This window comes from Gopherus flavomarginatus, chromosome 1, assembly GCF_025201925.1.
Source record: "Gopherus flavomarginatus isolate rGopFla2 chromosome 1, rGopFla2.mat.asm, whole genome shotgun sequence".
In the NCBI taxonomy this organism is placed as follows: domain Eukaryota; kingdom Metazoa; phylum Chordata; order Testudines; family Testudinidae; genus Gopherus; species Gopherus flavomarginatus.
Window position 1 is genome coordinate 248,089,273 of NC_066617.1, and position 22,481 is coordinate 248,111,753.

Consider the following 22,481-nt stretch of genomic DNA (forward strand, 5'->3'; position numbering starts at 1 on the left):
ACTCTACAAAGGTGTAAAAGTAATACAGTTTAGGATAATACAGACACTGGTAGTCCCAGGGTCAGGCACCATCTAGGGAAGCCCTGATAGCATGACACTATTGCTATCTGGGAGCAGTAAGGGTGGTTTCCAGGGATACAAAGCCAGCTGTGGCCTCTGGATGAAATAGATCTGTGAGATGCAAACAACATCGCTTCCATGGACAAAATAATTTCAGAGAAACTTCCTGAGAGGAACCTGGCAGAGATTTGCTCCACTGTCACCCCCTACTGGCCGGTTTTCCCACTCCAGTGGGTGGTTCAGTCCCTGATTTATTTTTAAAAATTATTTTACAAGATGGGGTGTGTGTTTTGGTTTTAATAACACAGGCCACCCAGGAGGCCCTCCAGGCTATTTTATTAGAAAATAAGATGAGATCATTAAACTTTGTTAGCAGAAAAGTAGGCCTGGTTTCAAGGAGAGAAAGAGTTTATCCTTGGAAGTGAGACATTGTTCATTAGAAAATGAATGTGATGAAGCAAACTAATGCTTCAGGGATTGTTCACCAAAAAATATAGAGTGCTCTGCACAGTAGCGAAGGTATATTTTTTTAAAGTGAAGATTCAACCAACTGTATTTGAACAAACACATTTTTTAAAGAAATTGTTGCATGTGGGTGCATGTGCAGTTTTTAATGTGCATGTGTAAAACTACACAAGATAGTTAATCCCAAACAGACTGAGGAGAGTTACAAAATGGATCTCACAGAACTGGGTGACTGGGTAACAAAATGGCAGATGAAATTCAGTGTTGATAAATGCAAAGTAATGCTCATTGGAAAACATAATCCCAACTATACATATAAAATGATGGGGTCTAAATTATCTGTTACCATTCAAGAAAGAGATCTTGGAGTCAATGTAGGTAGTTCTCTGAAAACATCCACTCAGTGTGCAGCAGCAGTCAAAAAAGCAAACAGAATGTTGAGAATCATTAAGAAAGGGATAGATAATAAGACAGAAAATATCATATTGCCTTTATATAAATCCATGATGCTCCACATCTTGAATACTGTGTGCAGATGTGGTCACCCCATCTCAAAAAATATATATTGGAATTGGAAAATGGTTCAATAAATGACAACAAAATGATTAGGGGTATGGAACAGCTTCCATATGAGGAGAGATTATTAAGACTGGTACTTTTCAAGTTGGAAAAGAGATGATTAAATGGGGACATGATAGAGGTCTATAAAATCATGACTGGTGTGGAGAAAGTAAATAAGGAAGTGATATTTACTCCTTCTCATAAAACAAGAACTAGGAGTCACTGAATGAAATTAATAGGCAGCAGGTTTAAAACAAGCAAGAGAAAGTATTTCTTCACACAACATGCTGTCAACCTGTGGAACTTTATCCCAGAGGATTTTGTGAAGGCCAAGACTATAACAGAATTCAAAAAAGACTGGATAGGTTCGTGGAGGATAGCTCCATTAATGACTATTAGCCAGGATGGGCAGGGATACAAACCTGTGCTCTGGAGTGTCCCTAGCCTCTGTTTGTCGGAAGCTGGGAATGTGCGACAGAGGATGAATCACTTGATGTTTGTTTGTTCTGTTCATTCCCTCTCGGGTACCTGACATTGGCCACTGTCGGAAGACAGGATACTGGGCTAGATGGACCATTGGTCAGACCCAGTATGGCCGTTGTTATGTTTTTCTGTTCTTTTTCTTACTATTATTCAAGATAATTTATTTCTGACACTTGAGGTAACATATTTCACATAATTTGGGTCTATTTGAGAAGTATCAGTTCAGGAACAGCTATTCTATGCAAATAATACATTATGCAAAATTCATTTTAATTATAATTATATTAAATTTAATTAAAATAATTATTTTACATTTTGACTGTTAATTATAGTAAACCTCTCAATAAAGTGACATCTGAAAATCATTCCTTTATATAAACATCTTATGTAGAGATTTAAGCATCACTTTTTAAAAAAATATCCAGTGCTCAGACAATTCTTTATAATCAAAAATTAACCTTATTATCTCTTTTCTCGGTAAAATTCAAACTAATATATTCTCTGCAAAAAATCCAAGATTCCTTTTGAATATCATGCATTTAGCTAATCAGTAATACACTGAAGGCATTTTTCCTACTGCTCTATAAATGTCATAATATCCCATCAAAGGTGCATGATTTAGTTTCTATAGAAACTAAAGAAAAGTATTTTGTCTACCAGGGTCTTTTTTTCAGTATAAATAAGTGTTATTTTCCCCCTTTTTCTTAGGTGCGTATCCAAGACTCTCACTGAGCTTTAAGTTAAAGAGAAATATTGGATACTTTATTCTTCAGACCTACATGCCCTCTATACTGATTACCATTTTATCATGGGTGTCATTCTGGATCAATTATGATGCATCAGCAGCAAGAGTTGCCCTTGGTATGTGATAAGGATGAGTGGGACATTAAAATGTCAAACTAAATGTAGCCTTCAGAAGTTGTTAAAGACTGCAAAATGTCAGTATATTGATATTCCAAGCTCACTTATTCCAAAATCATGTCACTCTGTATTGAGTCAATAGTGCTTTGTTCTCCCTCAAAATGCAGAATGTAACTATCGTTAAATCTCTAAAGTGAGTTCCTCATCTAGAGCCCAGTCTTCCTCTCATCAAAGTAAAGTGGCTCCAAGCTACCTTTCCACGCACTCCAGATCTTGGGGCTGTCCAGGGACCAAGCCATCCCTTGGCTCATGTTTTAGGGCTGTTTTAACTTACCTGTCAGGAACAGTCCTTAAAAACCATTCTGTTGCTCAGAAATGGTCAGAATGTAGGATGCTACAGCTACCGCCCCTGCTGTGCCTTCCCCTGCTCACAACGGAGGTCCAGTATGCAGAGTGGGGGCAGCAGGTGGCACCAACTTGATACCATCTGGAAATCTCCAGATGCATTTTTAGAGCAGTTTTAAGCTCCCTTTGCCCCACTTTGTCCTACTGGAGTGGGACAATGGGGATGTAACATGGGTTGACAATCCAGTCCTAATGTTTTCAGATTAAAGTTTCCTTTAGGCTTGTGACAGTTCTTTCAAAACATCTCGTACCCTATATTTCAATTATCACTGAGGTACCCTACATATTATTATAGCCTCCTTTTAAAGGTCAGTGGAGAGGAGGAATACTCCCAGTGGGCCAACCAATATCTCTGTTTTAAGTTCCCGTCAGAACTGTGGTATTGAATGAACAGGAATAGCTAGACAGAAGTAACCAAGCCATATCACACTCTTGCTTAGCCCACGCAATTCTCTTCTTGGGGCACCTGGAAAGCGAGAGAACTGAGTAAGGCTGCTGGCCTGTTTTATTGTTTGTTTTTTGGCTAGTCATTTATCAAAAGATTGCCCCGCTTTCATAAGTTCTACCCCAATTTAGAGGCAAGAACTAACTTTTTGTACTGTGTTTGCACAGCACCTTGCACAGTGGGGTCCTAGTCCACGTCTGGGTCTCCTAGGTGCTACGGTATTGCAAATAATAAATACTCATAATAACAGTCAGCTACACCCAAAAGAGTCACAAAAGCCCTACTGATCTCTCTCTCTCTCCCACTGACCAAGACTGTCCTTCAGAGGCTAGATATCAATCTGCTAGGTTCTTTTGAGAAATCAGCCAACTATCAGTATGCATGATATTATGAAGTATGCCACCCAGTACCTTTAACCTGTCTCCTTGTGCTCCATAACATACAAGACTATGAGCCTGATCCTCTATGACACTAGTGCAGAGTGGGTGCAAAATGCTCTCATATCAGAGTGATAGTGTTTTACACTCACTCTGCACTGGTGTAAATGATTACAGTACTATGGAGTATCAGGCCCTATAGCTTAGATGCTTGCTAGGAAAAGGATTCACTCATAGATCCTTGTTGACTAGGAAAAAGCTTAATTTTTTTACTTCTGCAAGAGGCCTATGTTCTCCTAGAGGTTAAGATCTTCTGGTTATGCCTTTGAGGGTATGTCTACCATGCAGTTAAACACCCATGGCTGGCCTGTGTCAACTGACTTGGGCTCATAGGGCATGGTTTTCAGGGCTGTAAAACTGTGGTATAGATGTTTGGGCTGGGGCTGGAGCCCGGGATCTGAGACCCTCCCTATCATGAGGTCCTAGAGCTCAGGCTCCAGCCCAAGCATGAACATCTATATCACAATGTTACAGCCTGTAGATCGAGCCCTGCATGCCCAAATCAGAAGAGGTAATTACAGTTTGGACATATCCTGAGGGACGTCCGGTAAACAGTTTAATATGTTGCAGGGTATGTCGAACATATTTATGAATGCCAGGGCCTGACACAGGGATCAGTTTGATCTCCCCCTGATTTGGACTCCTAATATTAATGCACTGAACCAATTCTGCCCTTATTTGCACCTGAGTGGTGCCATTAACTTCCCGGTGGTATTTTTAAGCTACTGCAAGCTGATGAAGGAAATTTCCCAAAACAGAGAGAAAACTAAAACATGATCTGCTAAAACTTGTAAGATGCCCACTGTTCTATTTCTTTGTTTAGGAATTACAACTGTGCTGACTATGACAACAATCAACACTCATCTTCGAGAGACTTTGCCTAAAATTCCCTATGTTAAAGCCATTGACATGTATCTTATGGGCTGCTTTGTATTTGTCTTCTTGGCCTTACTTGAATACGCCTTTGTCAATTACATCTTCTTTGGAAAAGGACCTCAAAGGCAGAAGAAACTTGCAGAAAAGACAGCCAAGGCAAACACTGACCGCTCAAAATTTGAAGGCAACCGGGTAGGATTCTTTAATCTCCTAAATATAATACAGTGACTTGTTCTTTTACAAACAAACCATAAAGAAACACAAAGAAAAACCCTGTCTCCCTTTTCATGCAAACAGTTTGTGGGCACAATTTTTCATTTATCCAACTGAGTGCACGTCTGCATCCTGAAAGAGGTATTTAGATATCTAAATGGCATAAATCGTTCCCACAAATAAACATGGGTGCAAAAAGGGAGGTAAGTTTAGGATTGATCTGACCAAAAGGTATGATTGTGACTTGGGCTGTGTGCTGCACAAAGGAATAAGAAGAGGTAAGAACCCTTTTGCACTCCATCAGTATGGGCGTGCCCGCTCACTGCCTTCCCCTGGAGCAGGTGGGGAGGAAGTGGCAGGAAATAGCTGGAGCATTGACCCTATCCACTAATTCATTGGTTAGCACAGCTGAGCCAGTGTGTGTGGTGGCATTGTTTACTGTTGCTGTATGCCAGCAGCATATTTTCACTCTTCACCCCTGGAGGCAGTGGGTATGTAGCAAGGGAACTGTACCTGAAATGGGTGTCTGAAGCCCAAGGCATCCTCGAGCTGTTGGTGGGTGGTGCATGCACAGCCTAGTTCTGTAATAGTGTTCCTAAGCAGATCACCCTCATGGTTATCTTATAAGGAAAGAAGATTTTGGAGAAAGGGTTGTCTGTGAATGAATGACAGAACATGCAGCTGCCAAGGGACAGCTGGGAGGGGAGGGGAAGAGTATGCTGCACCCTGTAAAGCAGATTACTCCCATTTCTCAAGTTCAAGAGGGAGCGCCAAAGAAACTGTGCCTCAGAGCGGTGTCTCAGGCACAATGCCGCCTCGAGCAGTGCAATTTACACATCACCCTTTGCTGAGGGCTGTGCCTAAGATCACAGTCTAGCCTGAAAGAGTAGAGGCACGCTTGCTTTATGTTAATGTTGTTACAAACAACATCCCAATGTTAAACACTTGAGTATCATGATGACAAGAGATACCAGAAGTCTATAGGGAAAAGATCTCATTGGTAAATATAGTGTATTGGTATTGTCCAGACTCAGCTGAGTTCAAGGCCAGTGTGGAAGATGGAAATTCCGTATGGCTAAGGATTTCAAGATTTTCAAATTTGTTTTCATTTCATATCAGAACAAAACCTGTAAATTTACAGTTTCAACACTGTAAGAACTTTTTTTCAGTTTTTCTCTGAATCAAAATGTCAATGAGATTACGATTTTGTGAAGCATTTTGATTTTATGGAACTGCATTTTCCAAGAAAAATGATTATGCTTAAATGTTTCTGACCAAGTCTATTTAGTACTCCTGTATATTCTACCCCCTGTATCATTACAAATGATCACACTGACAAATTAACTAGCTGTTTCTCAAGTAGCTGTATAATGTAAAATAATTGCAACATACACTTTATGGCTCTGGGACTATACATCATTCTAAATGTGTCAGAGAATTGTGCCTGATTATCAGGAGTTTATTCCTAGTAAAACTCTTTTTAAACTAATGAACCCATTGTAGTCTGACCATATTATGCCACCAAGACTTTATCACAGTTGGCAAGTATTGTTTAGGACTAAGCTAGCATGGAGAATGAATTTTCTCTCCTCTAAAGACAGAAATGGGAAAGAAGTGTGTCACAATGAAGGCAGTAGTTGAGGTTAAGATAGAAGCTGGTAATTCTTCAATCCGAACTGTCTGTCAAAGGTAATCCATGTAAGTGATTTAAGTCATTCAGTGTACGTTTTTTAAATGAGACCAATATCTATCTCCCCATGGCTCACTGTTCTTCTACCGTGAGATCAACAAGTCCATCTTTATATTGTTAGGAGAAGTGTGAGTATCTTTAGTACTAATGGAAGTGAGCTGGTAATAGTGCTGATTTAAGCCAGGTATAGTGTGGATGGACACTGTACACACTTCCCCCATATAGTTCACCAATTTAGGGCACTCCTGACCTATGTTACCCTTGCTTATATACTTTTGTCCCCGACCCTCATCACAGAGATTGTGAATTGTTCTGAATTTTGTTCCCATTCTATGTGCTAAACATTTTGTCCCCAGTCCTCAGCTGGTGTAGGTTGTTATACCTTCATTGAAATCAGTAGAGCCAATGTTTTCACTGCAGCGTCACCTGTTTACATCAGCTGAAAACTGGGGCCATTAGATGACCATCAAATTACATATTGTCACAGAAATGATACTGGAATTGCCTAATTCACATTTTAATTTACACCATCATAGATATTAATATATTTCAAGGTTTGAATTCAAGCAGATTTTTAGCTTTTTCTAAATGTTTTAATGGCCTTCTGTGTTTGTGGTTTTTTTATTTTAATAATCTAGCCCTAGGTTACATGCACCCTTTAGAAAAATATTTATTTTACATTTATAGTCAAACTAGAAAGGAAGAAAGGCTAATGAGAGAACAACATAACAGTTATGTGAATATCAGAATTCAGGACCTCAGCTTGATTCTGTGTTGTGGGCAAGGGGGTCAGCAAATACTGTGGGAGATAGTACACCTACCTGGAAATTAGAACCTTGTATTAATTTCACTAGTAATCCCTCTAGCTAACCCAAGAAATTGCCACTGACTTGCTGTTGAGGGAGCTATGTCCAGCATTCCTGTGCTAGAGAGTGAGGTTTGTTTCTATCAGGGTCCTTTTGGATGGGGGAAGTAGAGAGATAATTATTAAAGGAAAGTTTAGAAGACACTTTGAATTTTACAACTCATGCAACGCATAAATTCAATGCTGTTTATTGGTACAGAAAGTAAACACATAGAGCCTGTTATGACAGTGCAGAGTCATCAGATGCTGTTCCATAAGGATTTCCTCTGTCTGGGAGAATCCTCAGAGGATATATTGATCTGTAGTAACTCCTACATCAACCACATGCCTTGGCTCCTGCCACAGGGGGGTGTATGTCTGGGGGAGAAGGGCATGGGCACTGTGCGCCTACTCCTCCCTGGTCATCAGAACAACCTTAAGCTGACAGTTGGCCCGCCCCAGGATGAGGGCAATAAAGGTGATATAATGCTGCCTGGGCCCCTAGAACCCCAAGCTGCGCTGAGCACAGCTCAGCCAGACCCCAAGATCGGGGCTACAAATTTTCAAGCAATTGAAAAAGGAAAATATAATAATAATAATTAATTAATTAATATCAGTTGGACATCTTCTTTATTATTAAACAGAGAGCTGTAACTTGCAGGCTAGAGGCAGAGCAACTTCCTGGTCAGGATCTGAGTTTAATCCCTTGATCTTAGAGTAAGAGAGGCTGGGTATGCTATTGAGGCGGTGTACTTACCTCTTGAGCAAAGTGAAGAGGAAGAGGAATGTTACATTACTGTCACTAGCAAGCCTTTCAGCCATTAAAAGTAATAGCATCAACGTGAAAGATGCTTATACTGTAGCTCAGCTTTTACATTTCATAGGACTAAAATCTGACATACAAGCTGCCAAGCTTGGTTGCAAATATTCCTTTTAGATATGTTGCAAAAGGTCTTGGCATTGTTTCATGGTCTTATTTGACCCCACAACAAGAATATTTTCAATAATAGAAAAGTTATGTCTACTAAAATCCATTGGTTTGGGAAGTTCTTTAACTTGATGATTAAGTTTGATAAGTGGCTGTAGTTCAGGCTCAGTAACTACGTTTCATAGTGGCTTTGTACCATGTCAGAAGGTCTTGCATTTGAAAAGCTGACACTGTGTGACATAGGTATCTCCATGTTGGTCACACTGCCACAGACATGTCTCTCAAATGTCATATTTTTAGGCAGTTCTTCTGACTTGTTCCTGATATGCTGTCACCAAGTCATGCCACATTTGGGAGTGCTATACGTGCTTTGCCATACTGCCTGTGTGTTCCACTTCCAGCAGTTGTTGCTTCACTTCCCACTTTGCCAATGTGTGATGGGCAGAGACAGAGGAAGAGCAATAGCTTCAATCAAAAGATAAAGGAGTGTTTCCAGTGACCAGCATGAGCAGTGCTCCCTCATGGTATGGAGATCAAAGGTCAGAAAGGAGAAACAATGGAGGAGAAGAGAATACTCCATACTCTATCCTACTGTGCCCCACATATCAACACTGAAAATTGCATGGTGACAGGAATGAATGACTCACAAACACAGTAACATGAGAATTGGCATTTGTTTTCCTTTCCCTAATGGAAATGTGTCAAACTGCTGTTAACATTTATTTATTTATGTTTAAATAATAATAATGAAAAAATACCCAGACAAGGCTCTAGGCAACCTAAAATGTAATTAGAACTGGCTGAAAATTGGAATTTCCATCTTGCAAGAAATTCTGATATTTCAATATTTGTTTTCATCTAGAATTGGGACAAAAAGTCTAAATATCAAAGCTTTTCATGGAATGGAAAGTCTCAAAAAATTTTCATTCAGAAATGCCAAAATATTTTGCCTTCAGATCAGTTCAGCAGTGAATTGTGTCTACATAAGCTGCCATTGTGCCTCATGTGAGTTGTACTTCAGGTGCCTCATGACCTCACTCTTATCTGTACACGGAGTTCCTCAGCTGGACTACATCTTTCATGATGATTCAAGATCATGGGATTCCCATAATTCACCACAGTGCTTCAAACTGAAAGACCTCAAGGTATCATGGGAGATGTAGTTCAGGCAGGGAGCCCATAGAGGAGAATGGAGATACCCGAACTATAACCCTTATGATGCACCACAGTAGCTCCGGAAGACAAAGATTAATGTCAAATTGACCTGAAACAAAACATTTCAATCCACATGCATGAACAAAAATGCTTTTGGTTCAGGTCAGCTTGATCTGAAACTAAATATTTCTTTTCAATTTTCCTGATTGAAAATAATAAAAAAATGGAAAATTAAAATTTTCCTGCAGAAAATTTCAGTTTTGTAGTAACTAAATTTTTGGTTGACAGATTTTTCATTGGAAAATTCCCAAACAGCTGTATAACTCGTACTACAACAAAAGCATTAAAATAATCATTTGTAAGGAATTCTGCGAGCTCACCAGTTACAATAAAGATCTTTTCCACTCCTTCATCATTGTGGGAAGCATACCCTTATCCCTCTCCAAAAATCCTGTCAAACAGATGTCTTTTGCAGCCTACTTAATGGGGGAGCATGTTCCAGTATCCTGGAATCCGTATGGCAAACACCTGGATAGCCACCCTCACCTCAAGCATCCCTGCCAATCACAGTTGTGGCACATAGTCTATTAAAATATCATCTTTGTTCTTTTTGTCCTATTTGGTGTGAAGATCCCAGCACAATACCTCACAAGGTATCCAGCACAGTACAGGGAATGTAATGGTTCTGCTGACATTCTGTTAGGACCACATTATCATGGAAATCATTCCATTCTGCAACAGTAAGGAGAAGAATGTGATACCTGAAAAACCTTGTAATAATTGTTGTGCCCTGGCAAATTACCATGGCCTTTTTGGTTGACCAGGATTTTAACTAGACTACTTCTGATAATTTTACATTTGTAAGCCAGTTGTTGAAACAATTAATATACAGCTAATTTTTTGGCTAAGAACCAATTTCCCTGTTTTGATCTGCCTGGATCTGACCAGCTATAAATTAGATAATAGTATGATACTCCTATGTTCAGTGCACACACACAGAGAAGTTAGATAAAAACATAAAAACTCTTGAGGTTGCAGTGTAATGCTACTTTATTTTAGAATTCAGAACGATTACACACAAGAACCCCAAAACAAAGAGAGAGAGAATCTGCCCCCAAGACAGCAAAGCACAACTTCACTGTGATTTAAGTTGTCTCTTTCCAGACTGACTGCTCCCAAATCCACGCTTCACTGTAGACCCCTGCAAGCAACATCTCCTCACACACACTCTTAAAATGATAGCTTGCAGTTTCAACACAGTCCTCAATACACCACAGATGTTATACTCCATTAAATAGCATGCAGGTAGAATTCATTTCTTACCGGTATGCTGCACTCATCAGAGGGACACAAAGGGGGGACACTAGCTAAAGGGGGTAATGTGACCTCCCGTGTGACCCCCCATGTGACTCCTTCCCACCCCAGCCCGGGGCCCCACGCTCTCCCTGTCCCGTCTTCATGATCTGTCCCACATTGCCTGGGGGGAGGGTCTCTGTCCTCCTCCCTCTATGCCGTAGACTGCTGAACCGCAGAGCTGTCTGGAACCACAGCAGCGAAAGGAGCACAAGGTGGGGCTGCCAGGCAGCCCCATGCCAACAGCTCCTCTGGTGTGTCTGTACCGCCCCCAGCCCTTCCACACAGCTGCGTCTCCTGCTTGGGGTCCTTACAACAGCCCTGCCAGAAGACAGGGCTGGGGTGGGGGGTACAGCCACGCCAGAGGAGCTGCTGGTTCCTGGGAGAGCCCTGTTCTCCAACGGGGCTGCTATACAGACCCCAGACAGTTGACGCAGCTGTGTGAAAGGGCTGGGAGCGGGGCTAGGGGCAGTACAGCCGCACTGGAGGAGCTGCCGGCGTGAGTCTGCCTGGCAGCCCCACATTCTGCTCCTCCTGTGTCTTTCCGGTACACCATACTGGCTATAAATATCTTACTTGTACGGCAGACCAGACTGGACTGCCATACTTACACCACTGATAGCATGTCAAATTAATGAGAATTTTCAGTTTTCTATAAAACAAGGTCTTAGACCGGAATTTTGAGGTGGTGGTTGTTATTTACTGACATATATTTGTTGTCTAGTGTTAAACAAGAGATCTTGTTTTTTAGCAGATGTAAACATCTTACATCAGGGTTTTAGATCGGCAAAGTGCACTTATTCTTTAAACATGGCATATTGCATTGAGTAGACCACAAAGTATTACTCCATATAACATGGGTGAAACCAGAATGCCATTATAAGCCTTATTTTGATCCTTATCTTTAAGTTTTAACAAACAAATAAAAAACAAAAACAAAAGCTATAGATATCATAGAAATGTAGGACTGGAAGAGGCCTTGATAGATCTTTTAGTCCAGCCCTCTGCACTGAGGTAGGACTAAGTATTATCTAGACATCACTGACAAGTGTTTGTCTAAATTATTTCTAAAAACCTCCAATAATGGAGATTCCACAACCTCCTTGGTAATTTGTTCCAGTGCTTAAGTGCCTTTACAGTTAGAAAGTTTTTCCTTAATCTCCCTTGCTGAAATTTAGGCCCATTACTTCTTGTCCTGTCCTCAGTGGTTAAGGAGAAAAATATATCACCCTCCTCTTTGTAAAACCTTTTACATATGTCATACTGTATGGAGCGATTCACAAGTGAGAATACCAACCTCTGGGCAGACTGTTAAAATAAGGGCACAAACCCCAAACTGGTTATGAGTTCTGTAACTAAATTTCACCAACCAAGTAACAAGTGGGAACTCCTCAGGCAGTCTAATTGCCTTAACATGGAGACACAGACAAGCCCCTTGCACACTCCAATTTATCTTGTCACCAGGCAAGCTTGACTCTATGATAGATGATTGCTTTACACCAAAGATCACAACATATTCAGGTTAGTCCCAGTTCTGGGTCAATTTGAACCTTAGGATGTGTCTACATATCAAAGAAAAACCCATGGGTTGGCCTGTGCCAGCTGACTTTGGCTCATGAGCTCAGGCTGAAGGGATATTTCATTGCTGTGTAGACAACTGGACTCCGGCTTGAGTCCGAGCTTTGGGACCTTCCCCCTAGCAAGGTCCTAGAGCTAAGCTCCAGCCTGAGCCAGAATGTCTACACAACAATTAAACAACCCTGCAACCTGATCCCCACAATCCCAAGTCTGCTGGCATGGGCCAGCCGTGGGTGTCTAGTTGCTGAGTAGACCTGCTGTTGTATCTAACACCAAAGACAACATTTGTAACCAATCCTGCAATACACTAACTAAAGATTTATCAACTAGGAAAAAGAAATGAGAGTTATTTACAAGGTTAAAATAGATAAACATGCACACAAATGAAGTGCAGGCTTAGGTTTCAGATGGTGATAGAGCTGCTGAAAATGTGCCAGCTCTATATGTCCATTAGGGCTAATCCAGGTTAGACGTGGGGATCTCTTGCTTGTGTTTAGGAATCTTTTCCCCTTAGAGTCTAAACAGCATAAAAATACCCTAATTCTTTCTGTTCAGGAATTTTTTCTCCTCCACCCCCCTTTCCTAGAGTCCATGAGATGGTGCGAGTGCTTCTGCATGTAACTTCATCATGTGTGGGTGGGGGGAACAATTTTCAAAGTCTTTGTTTCATAGTGGCCCATTTGGCTTCCGTAGTCCTTCCTGACGGGCAGGAGATAACACCTTTAGTAGGAATCCAGCATTTTGCATCAGATGAAGTGTTTCAGAACAAACATTTTACTATAATCGGGCAAACACTTAAGCATTACCTTATAGCACAGGATACAGGTATTATATGTAGGATTACTACACGCAGAATCCTACCAGAATTCCATACAGTATAAACACAAAACATATTTTTATAACATTAATATTTATTTTAACTATACTAACCCAAAGGCGAGTCAGGCTGGTTTCCAGCTATGCATTTGTCAGTGTTCAATGAGGTCCAAGGCCTGGGCATAAGCTGGCATCTGGTCTGCCAGCATCACCTCATACTTGGTGACTGTTATATCAGGTCCCACCTCAGACTTCTCTTCTCCAGACTAAACGAACCCAATATTTTCAATCTTTCCTCACAGGTCATGTTTTCTAGACTTTTAATCATTTTTTGTTGCTCTCCTCTGGACTTTCTGCTGTTTGTCCACAACTTTCCAAAGTTTGGGACCCAGAACTGGACACAGTTCTCCAGTTGAAACCTGTATCAGTGCTGACTAGAGTAGATTGTCTTTGTATTTTGTTTTAGACTTTTTTTTGGTGAAAGTTTCAATAATACAGGAAGCATAGTTTTGAAATAACAAGCCTTTGGAAATTATTCTCTTTTAAAGTATTTATGGTGCTTCTGGATTTTTCATCCATCTCAGTCTCTAAATAAAATAATGTAAGAATCCATCGCTTCACACACATGCAGAGAACTCTCATCCCTCAGAGGTGGGGAAGATGGGGATTTGAATAAAATTGATTCAGAAATAAGATGTTAATAATTTCCATATTTAGTCATTGCTGCAGGGCTGAAAGTAATGTGAAACAGTTACTGGTACGGAGGCCTGGCTCTGGACCCCAGAAAGGACAGGACCTCGGGCGGAAGAGACGGGGCTGGAGTCAGCCTACCCCAGTCAGCTCATCCACACTGCCTGGCCCGCTCCGCCTGGGGCTCCAACAGTTATTTAAAAGGGTATTTAAAAGGGCCTTTTAAATCACGGGCCCCGGTACAACTGCCCCTTTTGACCCCCATCGGCAGCCCTGCTGGTAAGGTCACTACCTGCATGGCCGCCGACAGGGGTAAAAGGGGTAGTGATGTTAAAGCACTGCTGTGGCACCACTTTAGGAGGGTCCTGTATTGCGGCAGCACTTGAACATCGCTGCCCCTTTTGTGCACCTCTCCCCATCGGTGGCCCTGAGACAACTATAAGTGACAATTGTATGCAAAAAAGTTAGTTGTACTTTACAACTCTTCTGTGTGTCTTTCAGTTCTCCTGCTGACTGCCTCATTCTATGGACCATGCTTAAACTTAGCTACCTTGCATTTGCTTTTGCAAACCTCAGCTCCATATAGTCATACAAATAACAGATCCAGATTGTTACTGTGGCGAAAAAATGGGACGTCTTCACCCCCACTGAGGCTTTTTAACCCCACTGCTTTGCTACTTGGGCCTTCGCCTTGCACCTGGGCACTCCCACTGCAGGTGTCCTTGTTGCCCGTAGGGCCAACATGTCCATTGTTCCCTAGGTTTCCTCACCCAGTGAGCCTTCCCAGGACCTTGTCCCTTTCCCTGCTGTGGGTGAGGCTCCTTGCCCCCATCCCAGTAGGGACAATCCCTCCTTCAATGTCCCCGCCTCTTGCGGGCATAACAAGCCCTGTACTCCACCACTGGCCTCCTGGCCCTGATGCAAGACTTTTCCCACCACTCTCTGCAGCTCTTCCTAAACTTCCTTCTCAAGAGTCTTACTAGGGCACTGCTCCCTTGTCAGCTGCCCTACCTGCTCTTGGAGGGCCCACTGCATCTCCCGTAGTTTGGATTTCCCGGCTCCCTTGCAGCAGGGACTCCTGTCTCCCCTGTGGGTTATCTGCCCCCTTCCACTGGTGTGCTGATGCCAGGGCCCAAGCAGGGATGGCATAAACACCTTCCGTGAAGAAAACCTCTGCTTAGGCAGGATCCATCATCCCTCAATAATGGCACAACTTTCCCAGTCCCCACAGTTCCCCTTGTATCAGACGTGGACTGCAGTTGCCCACATTCTCCACCATGTGTAGCATGGCGGGCACTCCCTGTAGTGGCATCTCCTGCTGGTCATCTGGGAATTAGCTCAGTTCCAGCCTCAGAGCACCTCCTGCTGGCCAGAGTCTTCCTACCAGTGCCTGCTTCCTCCTGATCTCCACCACTTATAGCACTTCAGGCCCCACATCCCTCCTGGACCCTGGTGCCCCTTGCCTTACGGTGCTGCCTCACAGCAGTGTCCCCACACTCTGGATCTCCCCTCCCCAAGGAACCCTAAACTCCTAAGCCCACCTTGCCTCAGTGACCCACTGCCAGTCCTCATCTAGCCCCTTCCCTCAGGAGCTAACTGCAGATCACACAACAGTTTAGGGTTGAGAGTAAAAAAAAAAAAATCATATGCAGTTGAAATTGCAGGATGAATTTTAGCTGGGTAAATTTAATAACTAGAACCAGGGCTGTCCAGAGAATTCAGGGGGACTGGGGCAAAGCAAGGGAGCTGCAGCGCTTGTACTCACCCAGCAACGATCCGGGTCTTTGACAGCATTTCGGTGGCAGGGGGGACCTTCAATCGCTCCACGTCGTCAGCTGCACTGAAGGCCCCTCGCCACTGAAATGCTGCCGAAGACCCGGACCGCCACCAGGCCAGGGCTCATGGGGCTTTTTGGTGGAAGGAGGCCCTTCAGTCACTCTGCGTCTTCAGCAGCACTGAAGGGCTCCCTGCCGCCAAAATGTTGCTGAAGACTCGGACCGCAGCCAGACCAGGGCTCGTGGGGCCCCTGCAGGGCTCGGGGCCTGGGACAAATTGCCGCACTTCCCCCACCCCTCTGGGCGGCCCTGACTAGAACTGGAAATTAGCATGGACACTGGGGTTAATAAAATATTCTTACGCAAACTGACATGGAGGGCCTGCAAAGTGGATTTAAATAGTCAACAGAACTTTATGTACAGAGGAGCATTCTACTGGCAAAAAGTTGGTGGAGGACTGGAGCTGACTCCTGCTCCAGCCTTGCTCCCCATCCCCAGCATACCAGAAGAGAAGGGACAGATTGGACATGTGGCGGGATATGGCAGAATGGATACTCAATTCTCCACTGATGTAAGGTCACTGAGGAACCCAAAGCCAATGGCATTACTTACAGCTATTTCTCTGTAATGTCCACTGGGGCTGGGAGGCATGGGAATAAAGAACCACAGCTGGCTCCTTGATGCTCCCCCCGTCTCCACTCCATTGAAGTAGAACAGTGAATCTGGCCCAGGATCTTTAATGACCTTAAAGGATCAGAACTTTATTTCATGATCATTCAAAAAGACAGCCCCTTCCAAGCAATACCCTGTCCTCCAACACAATGCTCACCATTGGTTCAATACAGGCTCAAAGGAAAGAGTGCCATCTTATGACTCCAGACACTGGTTTCCCTTCCTGCATCCCTTCGCTGTTGCCCTGATTACAAAACTGTGTAAATGACTTTGGAATGGAGTGTGTAACAGAAAAGTTGTAAAGAAGTCCACTGTGGTTCCAAAATGTAAAGCATTCAAGATTTCCTTAGAAATACTTCAGTAATGAAAGCAGAGCTGTTCCTTTCATCTGACTTTATGTGTGCACTTCCTCTCATAGGGATAGTAGTAAATCTAGTGTGGAAAAGCTATTGTAGTTTTATTTACTTCCCTATGGTGCAAGAGCTGTCAGCATGATTCTCCACCCCCACCCAGCAATGCAGATACATTACTGAACTACACCTAACCCTATCAAATGGAGTTTTTCTAAGGGGGGAAAAAGTGTTGGGCTGTGATCAATGTGCAATTGTATAGCATATGCTATTTTTTATTATGATCCAGCAAAACACTTAAGCAGGTGCCTAATTTTAAGTATATGAAAAGTACCATTTAGTTTGATTTTAATCGGGTTAATCTTGTGTTAATGTCAGACACATGGTCTCCAATTTTGTTGATATATGAAAACAAGTTTGGAATCCTAACGCTGTAAATTTCCTTTCACAAACAAGGTGGATGCCCATGGAAACATTTTGCTAACATCTCTTGAAATTCACAATGAAGTGGCAAGCCATGAGGTTACAACCAGCATTACTGATGCTAGGAATTCAACAATATCCTTTGACAACTCAGGAATCCAGTACAGAAAACAAAGCGCGCATCGGGAAAGCTTTGGAAGGCGTACAATGGACAGAACAGTGCCCCACAGCAAGAAGAGCCATTTACGGAGGAGGTCTTCACAGCTAAAAATAAAAATCCCTGATCTAACGGATGTGAATGCCGTAGACAGATGGTCGCGGGTGGTGTTTCCATTCACATTTTCTCTTTTCAACTTAATTTATTGGTTATATTATGTTAACTGAGTGACTGTACTTTTCTAAAAGACTTCAATAATAATACATGAGATATTGCTCTGCCTGTCAAGTTTATATATATATATATGTATAATATGAACTTTTATTATATATAAAATACACATGTATGTGTGTATACGTATATTGTGGAAGTATGTGTATATATAGACACTTGCACAGAAGTGTACTCTATATATACATACACGCACACACATATACATATTCTGAGGTTATGGACAATTCAATATAGAATGCACATCAAAAGAACTTTTTTAAATTGAAAGACAGGTGTCCTCAAAACAGTAAGCCTTGAGAAAATTGAGTATTGTATAATCTCACTTGGACTGTCACAGAAATTTTTAAACAGTTGTAATCATATATCAAGTCAGTATTCGTAAACATTGATTGTAAAAGCTGACATACATGTTGAACATAAACCGACACCTTTCCATTGGTAAGTTTAAAATGTCATTTGTATTGCATATCAATGTTACTTCTATCAAGCCAAATTCATTTTCCTTTGCTAACAGTTCTAGTTTTTATATGTTTTAATAGATTTTTTTCCTGTCCATTTTCCGGTAATCGCTTGCTTTCTCTTCTGCAGTAAGTAAGCCTAATCATAGGATGAGTGTTGCTTTAGTGTTTTGGAGAAATTCATAATGTTTCCAAACATCCATCTTAAATACCCATCAGCAATGAAAGGAATTTTTTGTAAGTACTAAAATGTACTGTGCAATTTTTTCACTTGGACTGGTTCCAGCTAATATGTCATTCTGAAAAACAAGCACATTTTTAGTGTAATTTAGCTAAGAATTCAATCACTGCCAATGTGTTCTGCATCTGCTATAGATTTTAAAGGTCATTATTCTAGTGAAAGCATAAAGACATCTCAGGTTATTTGCTAATTCAGCATGAAACCATCAAGCTATATTCTTTATTAAACATGCATTCACATGATCAAACATTCTTATAACATTGTATGTTAATGTAAAATATATTTGCATAATATGCATATATATGTATATTTTATCAAGATTTTTCTTTTTGTGCTTGCTATTGTGACTGCATGCTGTGTCATATTTTTGTTTCTGTGATGTTACAACTTTTTATTATCTAGACTTAAGCAAATAGAGCATTTCTAATATTTCAATAACAGCATTTTCATATTTTATTTTGTACATATAGCATATACACGTAAATTCATATAGCTAGTATGTTCCAATCACAGATCATACCATAAATGATAGCAAACAATAGGTCTTGTTTCAACATTAAACAGGTTCAGGCATTTTCTTTATACAAATGTGGCCACTTTTGTTTTCATTCCAATTCATTCCTTCATCAGTATCCAGACTTTTTCACTCTTGTAGGTTCTAGTAGTAAAGATACACCAGTTTCGGAGCTGTAAACTTAATTTACTATTTAACAGAACTAGATCTTTCTAAGGAAAAAATAATATATTTTTTGTAAACACTGTTTTTATCACGTACATCCATAAATAGAACCAAGTACAGTAGTAGACATAGATCGAAAAAAGAAGTTAAGGGCTGGGTCCTGCTAGCTCTCTGCATACAGAATTCCTATTGATGTAATAGGGACTTGGCAGGTGTTGTTTCTAGTTTGGAGTGCTACTGACAGGCATTAGTGGAGAGAAAATGGGTGGATATGCAACTGCCAAGTAAGCAAGATAAGATGAACCTAAAAAGTCTGCCTTTGATCTAAAATATCCTGTTTTCAAAATATCTGACTTGTTTGTAAGTACAAGTAAGTGATATTTATGCTGCTGCAGTGTAAGTTCTTCATTCCCATTTTAATCTATTCCAAGGTACATAATTCTTCTGTAAAACTTAGTTCTGAGCTGAAGCTCAACATACAAACTCAGGCTGCAAGATCTGAGTCAAAGTCTGATTCTTGGGCAGATCAGTTTGCAATAATATGCTCTCCCATACAAGTAGGTTGTGGCAAAGCTGCGATTTAATCCTCAGTTGCTACTCACATGAGTAAATTTAGACACATGCACAAGAGATTCTGGGATCAGGGCCTTAGTGCTCATACATATTTGGTTACAGTGGGTTTAGACAGAGTGCCTGTTCCTGTCGTATTTAAACACAGATAAGCTTTGTCAACCACATAGGTTGAAGAGCTTCAAAGCCAAAAAAATCTAATTTTTAAAAATTCCCCAATACAAATTTGCATTCTGGAGCATGACATATTTTGAGCTTTCTAATAACTCATACATTTGCAAATTGACAATTAAAGAGAATATTTGCAACACTGGCATCATTAGAAACATTTAAACAATTTCGAAACTAAAAGTACACATTTAAAAGGGATTTTTAATCCTAAAACTACATTTATGTGAACATTCTGATTAACAAAAACAAAAATAAAAACCAATTTATAACTTTCCATAACTTTTTTTAGAAAAAATTATACCTCTAAACCTATCTTTGAGCAAGCCTTACTAGTAATGCTCTGCACAGGTGTGTTGAATAACTGGGTAAAAATCCTTCTTCTCTGGGCCAAGATATGCAAGATGTTGAACACAATACTGCCAAATCTCACTGTATATTTACTTAAAACCCCAGGTCCTGGAGTCATGTGATCATGCAAGACTCAGCTTTCATTTAAAGAAACATACTAAGTTTGTAGCTCTCGTGATTGTAGGAAAATACTTTAAAATTTGACACCTACAGGCTCAAAATACAGAAGACAAATAAAAAGAATTCCAAATTATTATTGTTTAAAATCTCATGAATTGTAGGTCAATTTGTAAGCCATTTTGAGGGGGGCCTGACTACAATTTTTGAACACATGCGACTTGCATCTCTGGGAGGTGTAAGCTCCTCAACTCTCACTGAAGTTAATGGCAGTTGAGATTGGTCAGACCCTCATTTGATCATCCTGTTGCTTCCAGGCAAGCAAGCGAGGCCTTCCATTGGTTAACAACAACCCTTCTAGTCATTTAGGGCCCAACAGACATCCATTGAAGTCAATGGTGGGCTTTTAACTGACATCAATTTAATCTGACATCAGTCTGATTAAGCTCTTGGAGCTAGATTGTAACCTGAGAATCTGCTGTGAGGCAGAGGCGGTGCATATCTATGCAAATCCAGGAACAGACTAGAGAACAATTTGGGTCTCAGAGAATCACAATTCACTTACTCCCCTGCTTCCTCCTTACTCGGTTGTGGGGAGAGTAAGTTAGGCACCCCTTTTTGTGAAGCAGTTTATTCCTCCATCTATTTAAAATATATAAGTGAATATTTTAAGTGCTCCACAGGATTTTGTCTGCATGAGTCTAACTGAATTCCACGGGGGACACACATTTCAAACCTTGAAACCTTAGGCCAATCTGATAAAGGCCAGGAAACTCTAAATTAAGGCTAACACTCCATCCTGACACCTTTGTGCCTTTTGTCCATCTTCCCTCATCTCCAGCCTCACCCCTCACAGGCACGCGCACACACATCCCATGCACACACCCCTCAGACACACACCACATGTTAAGAACAGTGTTTGTCTTAACTTTAAATTTTCTGGCTTGTGTGAGTGTCTTCCAGAATGTTATTTAACTATAGGTGATTTTAAACTGTTAAACTGTTAAATTATTCTAACCGAGCTACACCAGAGTAATGTATTTGGTAGCCAGTTAACCCTTTTCTAATTCACAGTGTAACCAAACAGTCATTTCCTCATCATTCATTCAATAAAGGCATAGAGGAAACTAGGATTATCCTGTGTCATAGCCTAAAGGTTCAATAAGTAGAAATATTATGGTGGTTTATTTTAAGTTGATTTCATCCCATTGTCAAAGTAAACTAAAACCCAGTCTTTTGTGCTTAGGGCACATTTATGTGTTTTTGGTATTTTTCAGTCATGGAAAAAACTAGAACAGCGAAAACTGAATGATGATGAGATGCTATATGAACATGTTGATGAATGAATACTCAGTCATTAAAAAGGGACGTAAAGATTAATCACTTCTCTTTTACTTGGTGGGGAATAAAGTATATTTGGTGAATTTATGTTTATTCTGATTTTACAAGTCTCTGATGTTTAGTCAGATATTTTTAAAATAAAAGTTGAGCAGAAAATGATTTCCCCAGTTGACATGAAAGTAAAAATAAATGCTTCTTCATTTGGAATCAACCATACCCTCAAGTGTTTTCTACAGCATAATGAGAGCAATGTAAAGTTACATCCACTTTAACTTCAAGAAATACTTTGTGGCATACCCAGGCTTGAGAAGGAAGGGCATAGTCTGGTGCAAGCCATCTTCACTTCCTGTTGAAGACTGCATGATCTTCCTCCACTTCATGTGTAGCTTCTATCAGGAAGCAAAAGAGAATGTCAGATCTGAATGAGACAGTGCCTGTTATTGACAACAGCATTCTGTACACTGTCTCCATTAATTAAATCATAGATTTTTTTTAAATCAAACATTTAAATGTAGTGATTGTTTCAAGAGTACTAATTGTAATCAATATATTTTTATTATTAACATAAAAATTGGTTTAGAGGACACAGAGTTCTGAAGGACTCCAGTAGATTTAAATAGAAGTAATCTACATAACAGTTACAAGGAAGATAAAAACCAAGAGAAAGAAGAATATTCAGAATGAAGACTGGCTCAAGGTCCTCAAGTCCTGGATCTCTGGGAAAAGATAGCAATGTTCAGAAAAGACCATCTTCCTCCTATTTGAATCTTGAAGCAATGATTTGTGTCACAATCTAAATGATAATTAAAAATATTAGACTCTGTGGGTATTATCCAAAACTCAATGAAATCAATGAAAAGATTCCCATTGATTTCAAAAGGTTGTGAATCAGTTTGACGCACAGGGAGTTTTTCCAGAATAGCTATTCCTGATTAACTCTATGTACAGATGTTTTTAATCTAGAATGAGCAAGCATTATTCTGAACTAGTTTATTTCATTGGATTAAACTAATTTAGAATAAGGAACTCTTATTCCAGAGTAATTATGTTTACACTTGAAGTTACTGAGGAATAGTTAGACTGGC

The 22,481-nt window shown here is 40.6% G+C and overlaps 1 protein-coding gene across 1 annotated transcript in view; it reads left to right on the plus strand.

Annotated features, from left to right (window-relative positions):
• Positions 1–21,806, plus strand: part of GABRB3 (gamma-aminobutyric acid type A receptor subunit beta3) — a 160,549-nt gene extending 138,743 nt beyond the window's left edge. Inside the window, exons 7-9 of the mRNA XM_050932106.1 lie at positions 2,278–2,430; positions 4,541–4,785; positions 17,114–21,806. Coding sequence (XP_050788063.1) covers positions 2,278–2,430; positions 4,541–4,785; positions 17,114–17,464 — 749 coding nt within the window. The 3' untranslated portion in view covers positions 17,465–21,806. The remainder of the gene's footprint in view (positions 1–2,277; positions 2,431–4,540; positions 4,786–17,113) is intronic.
• Positions 21,807–22,481: the final 675 nt, after the last annotated feature.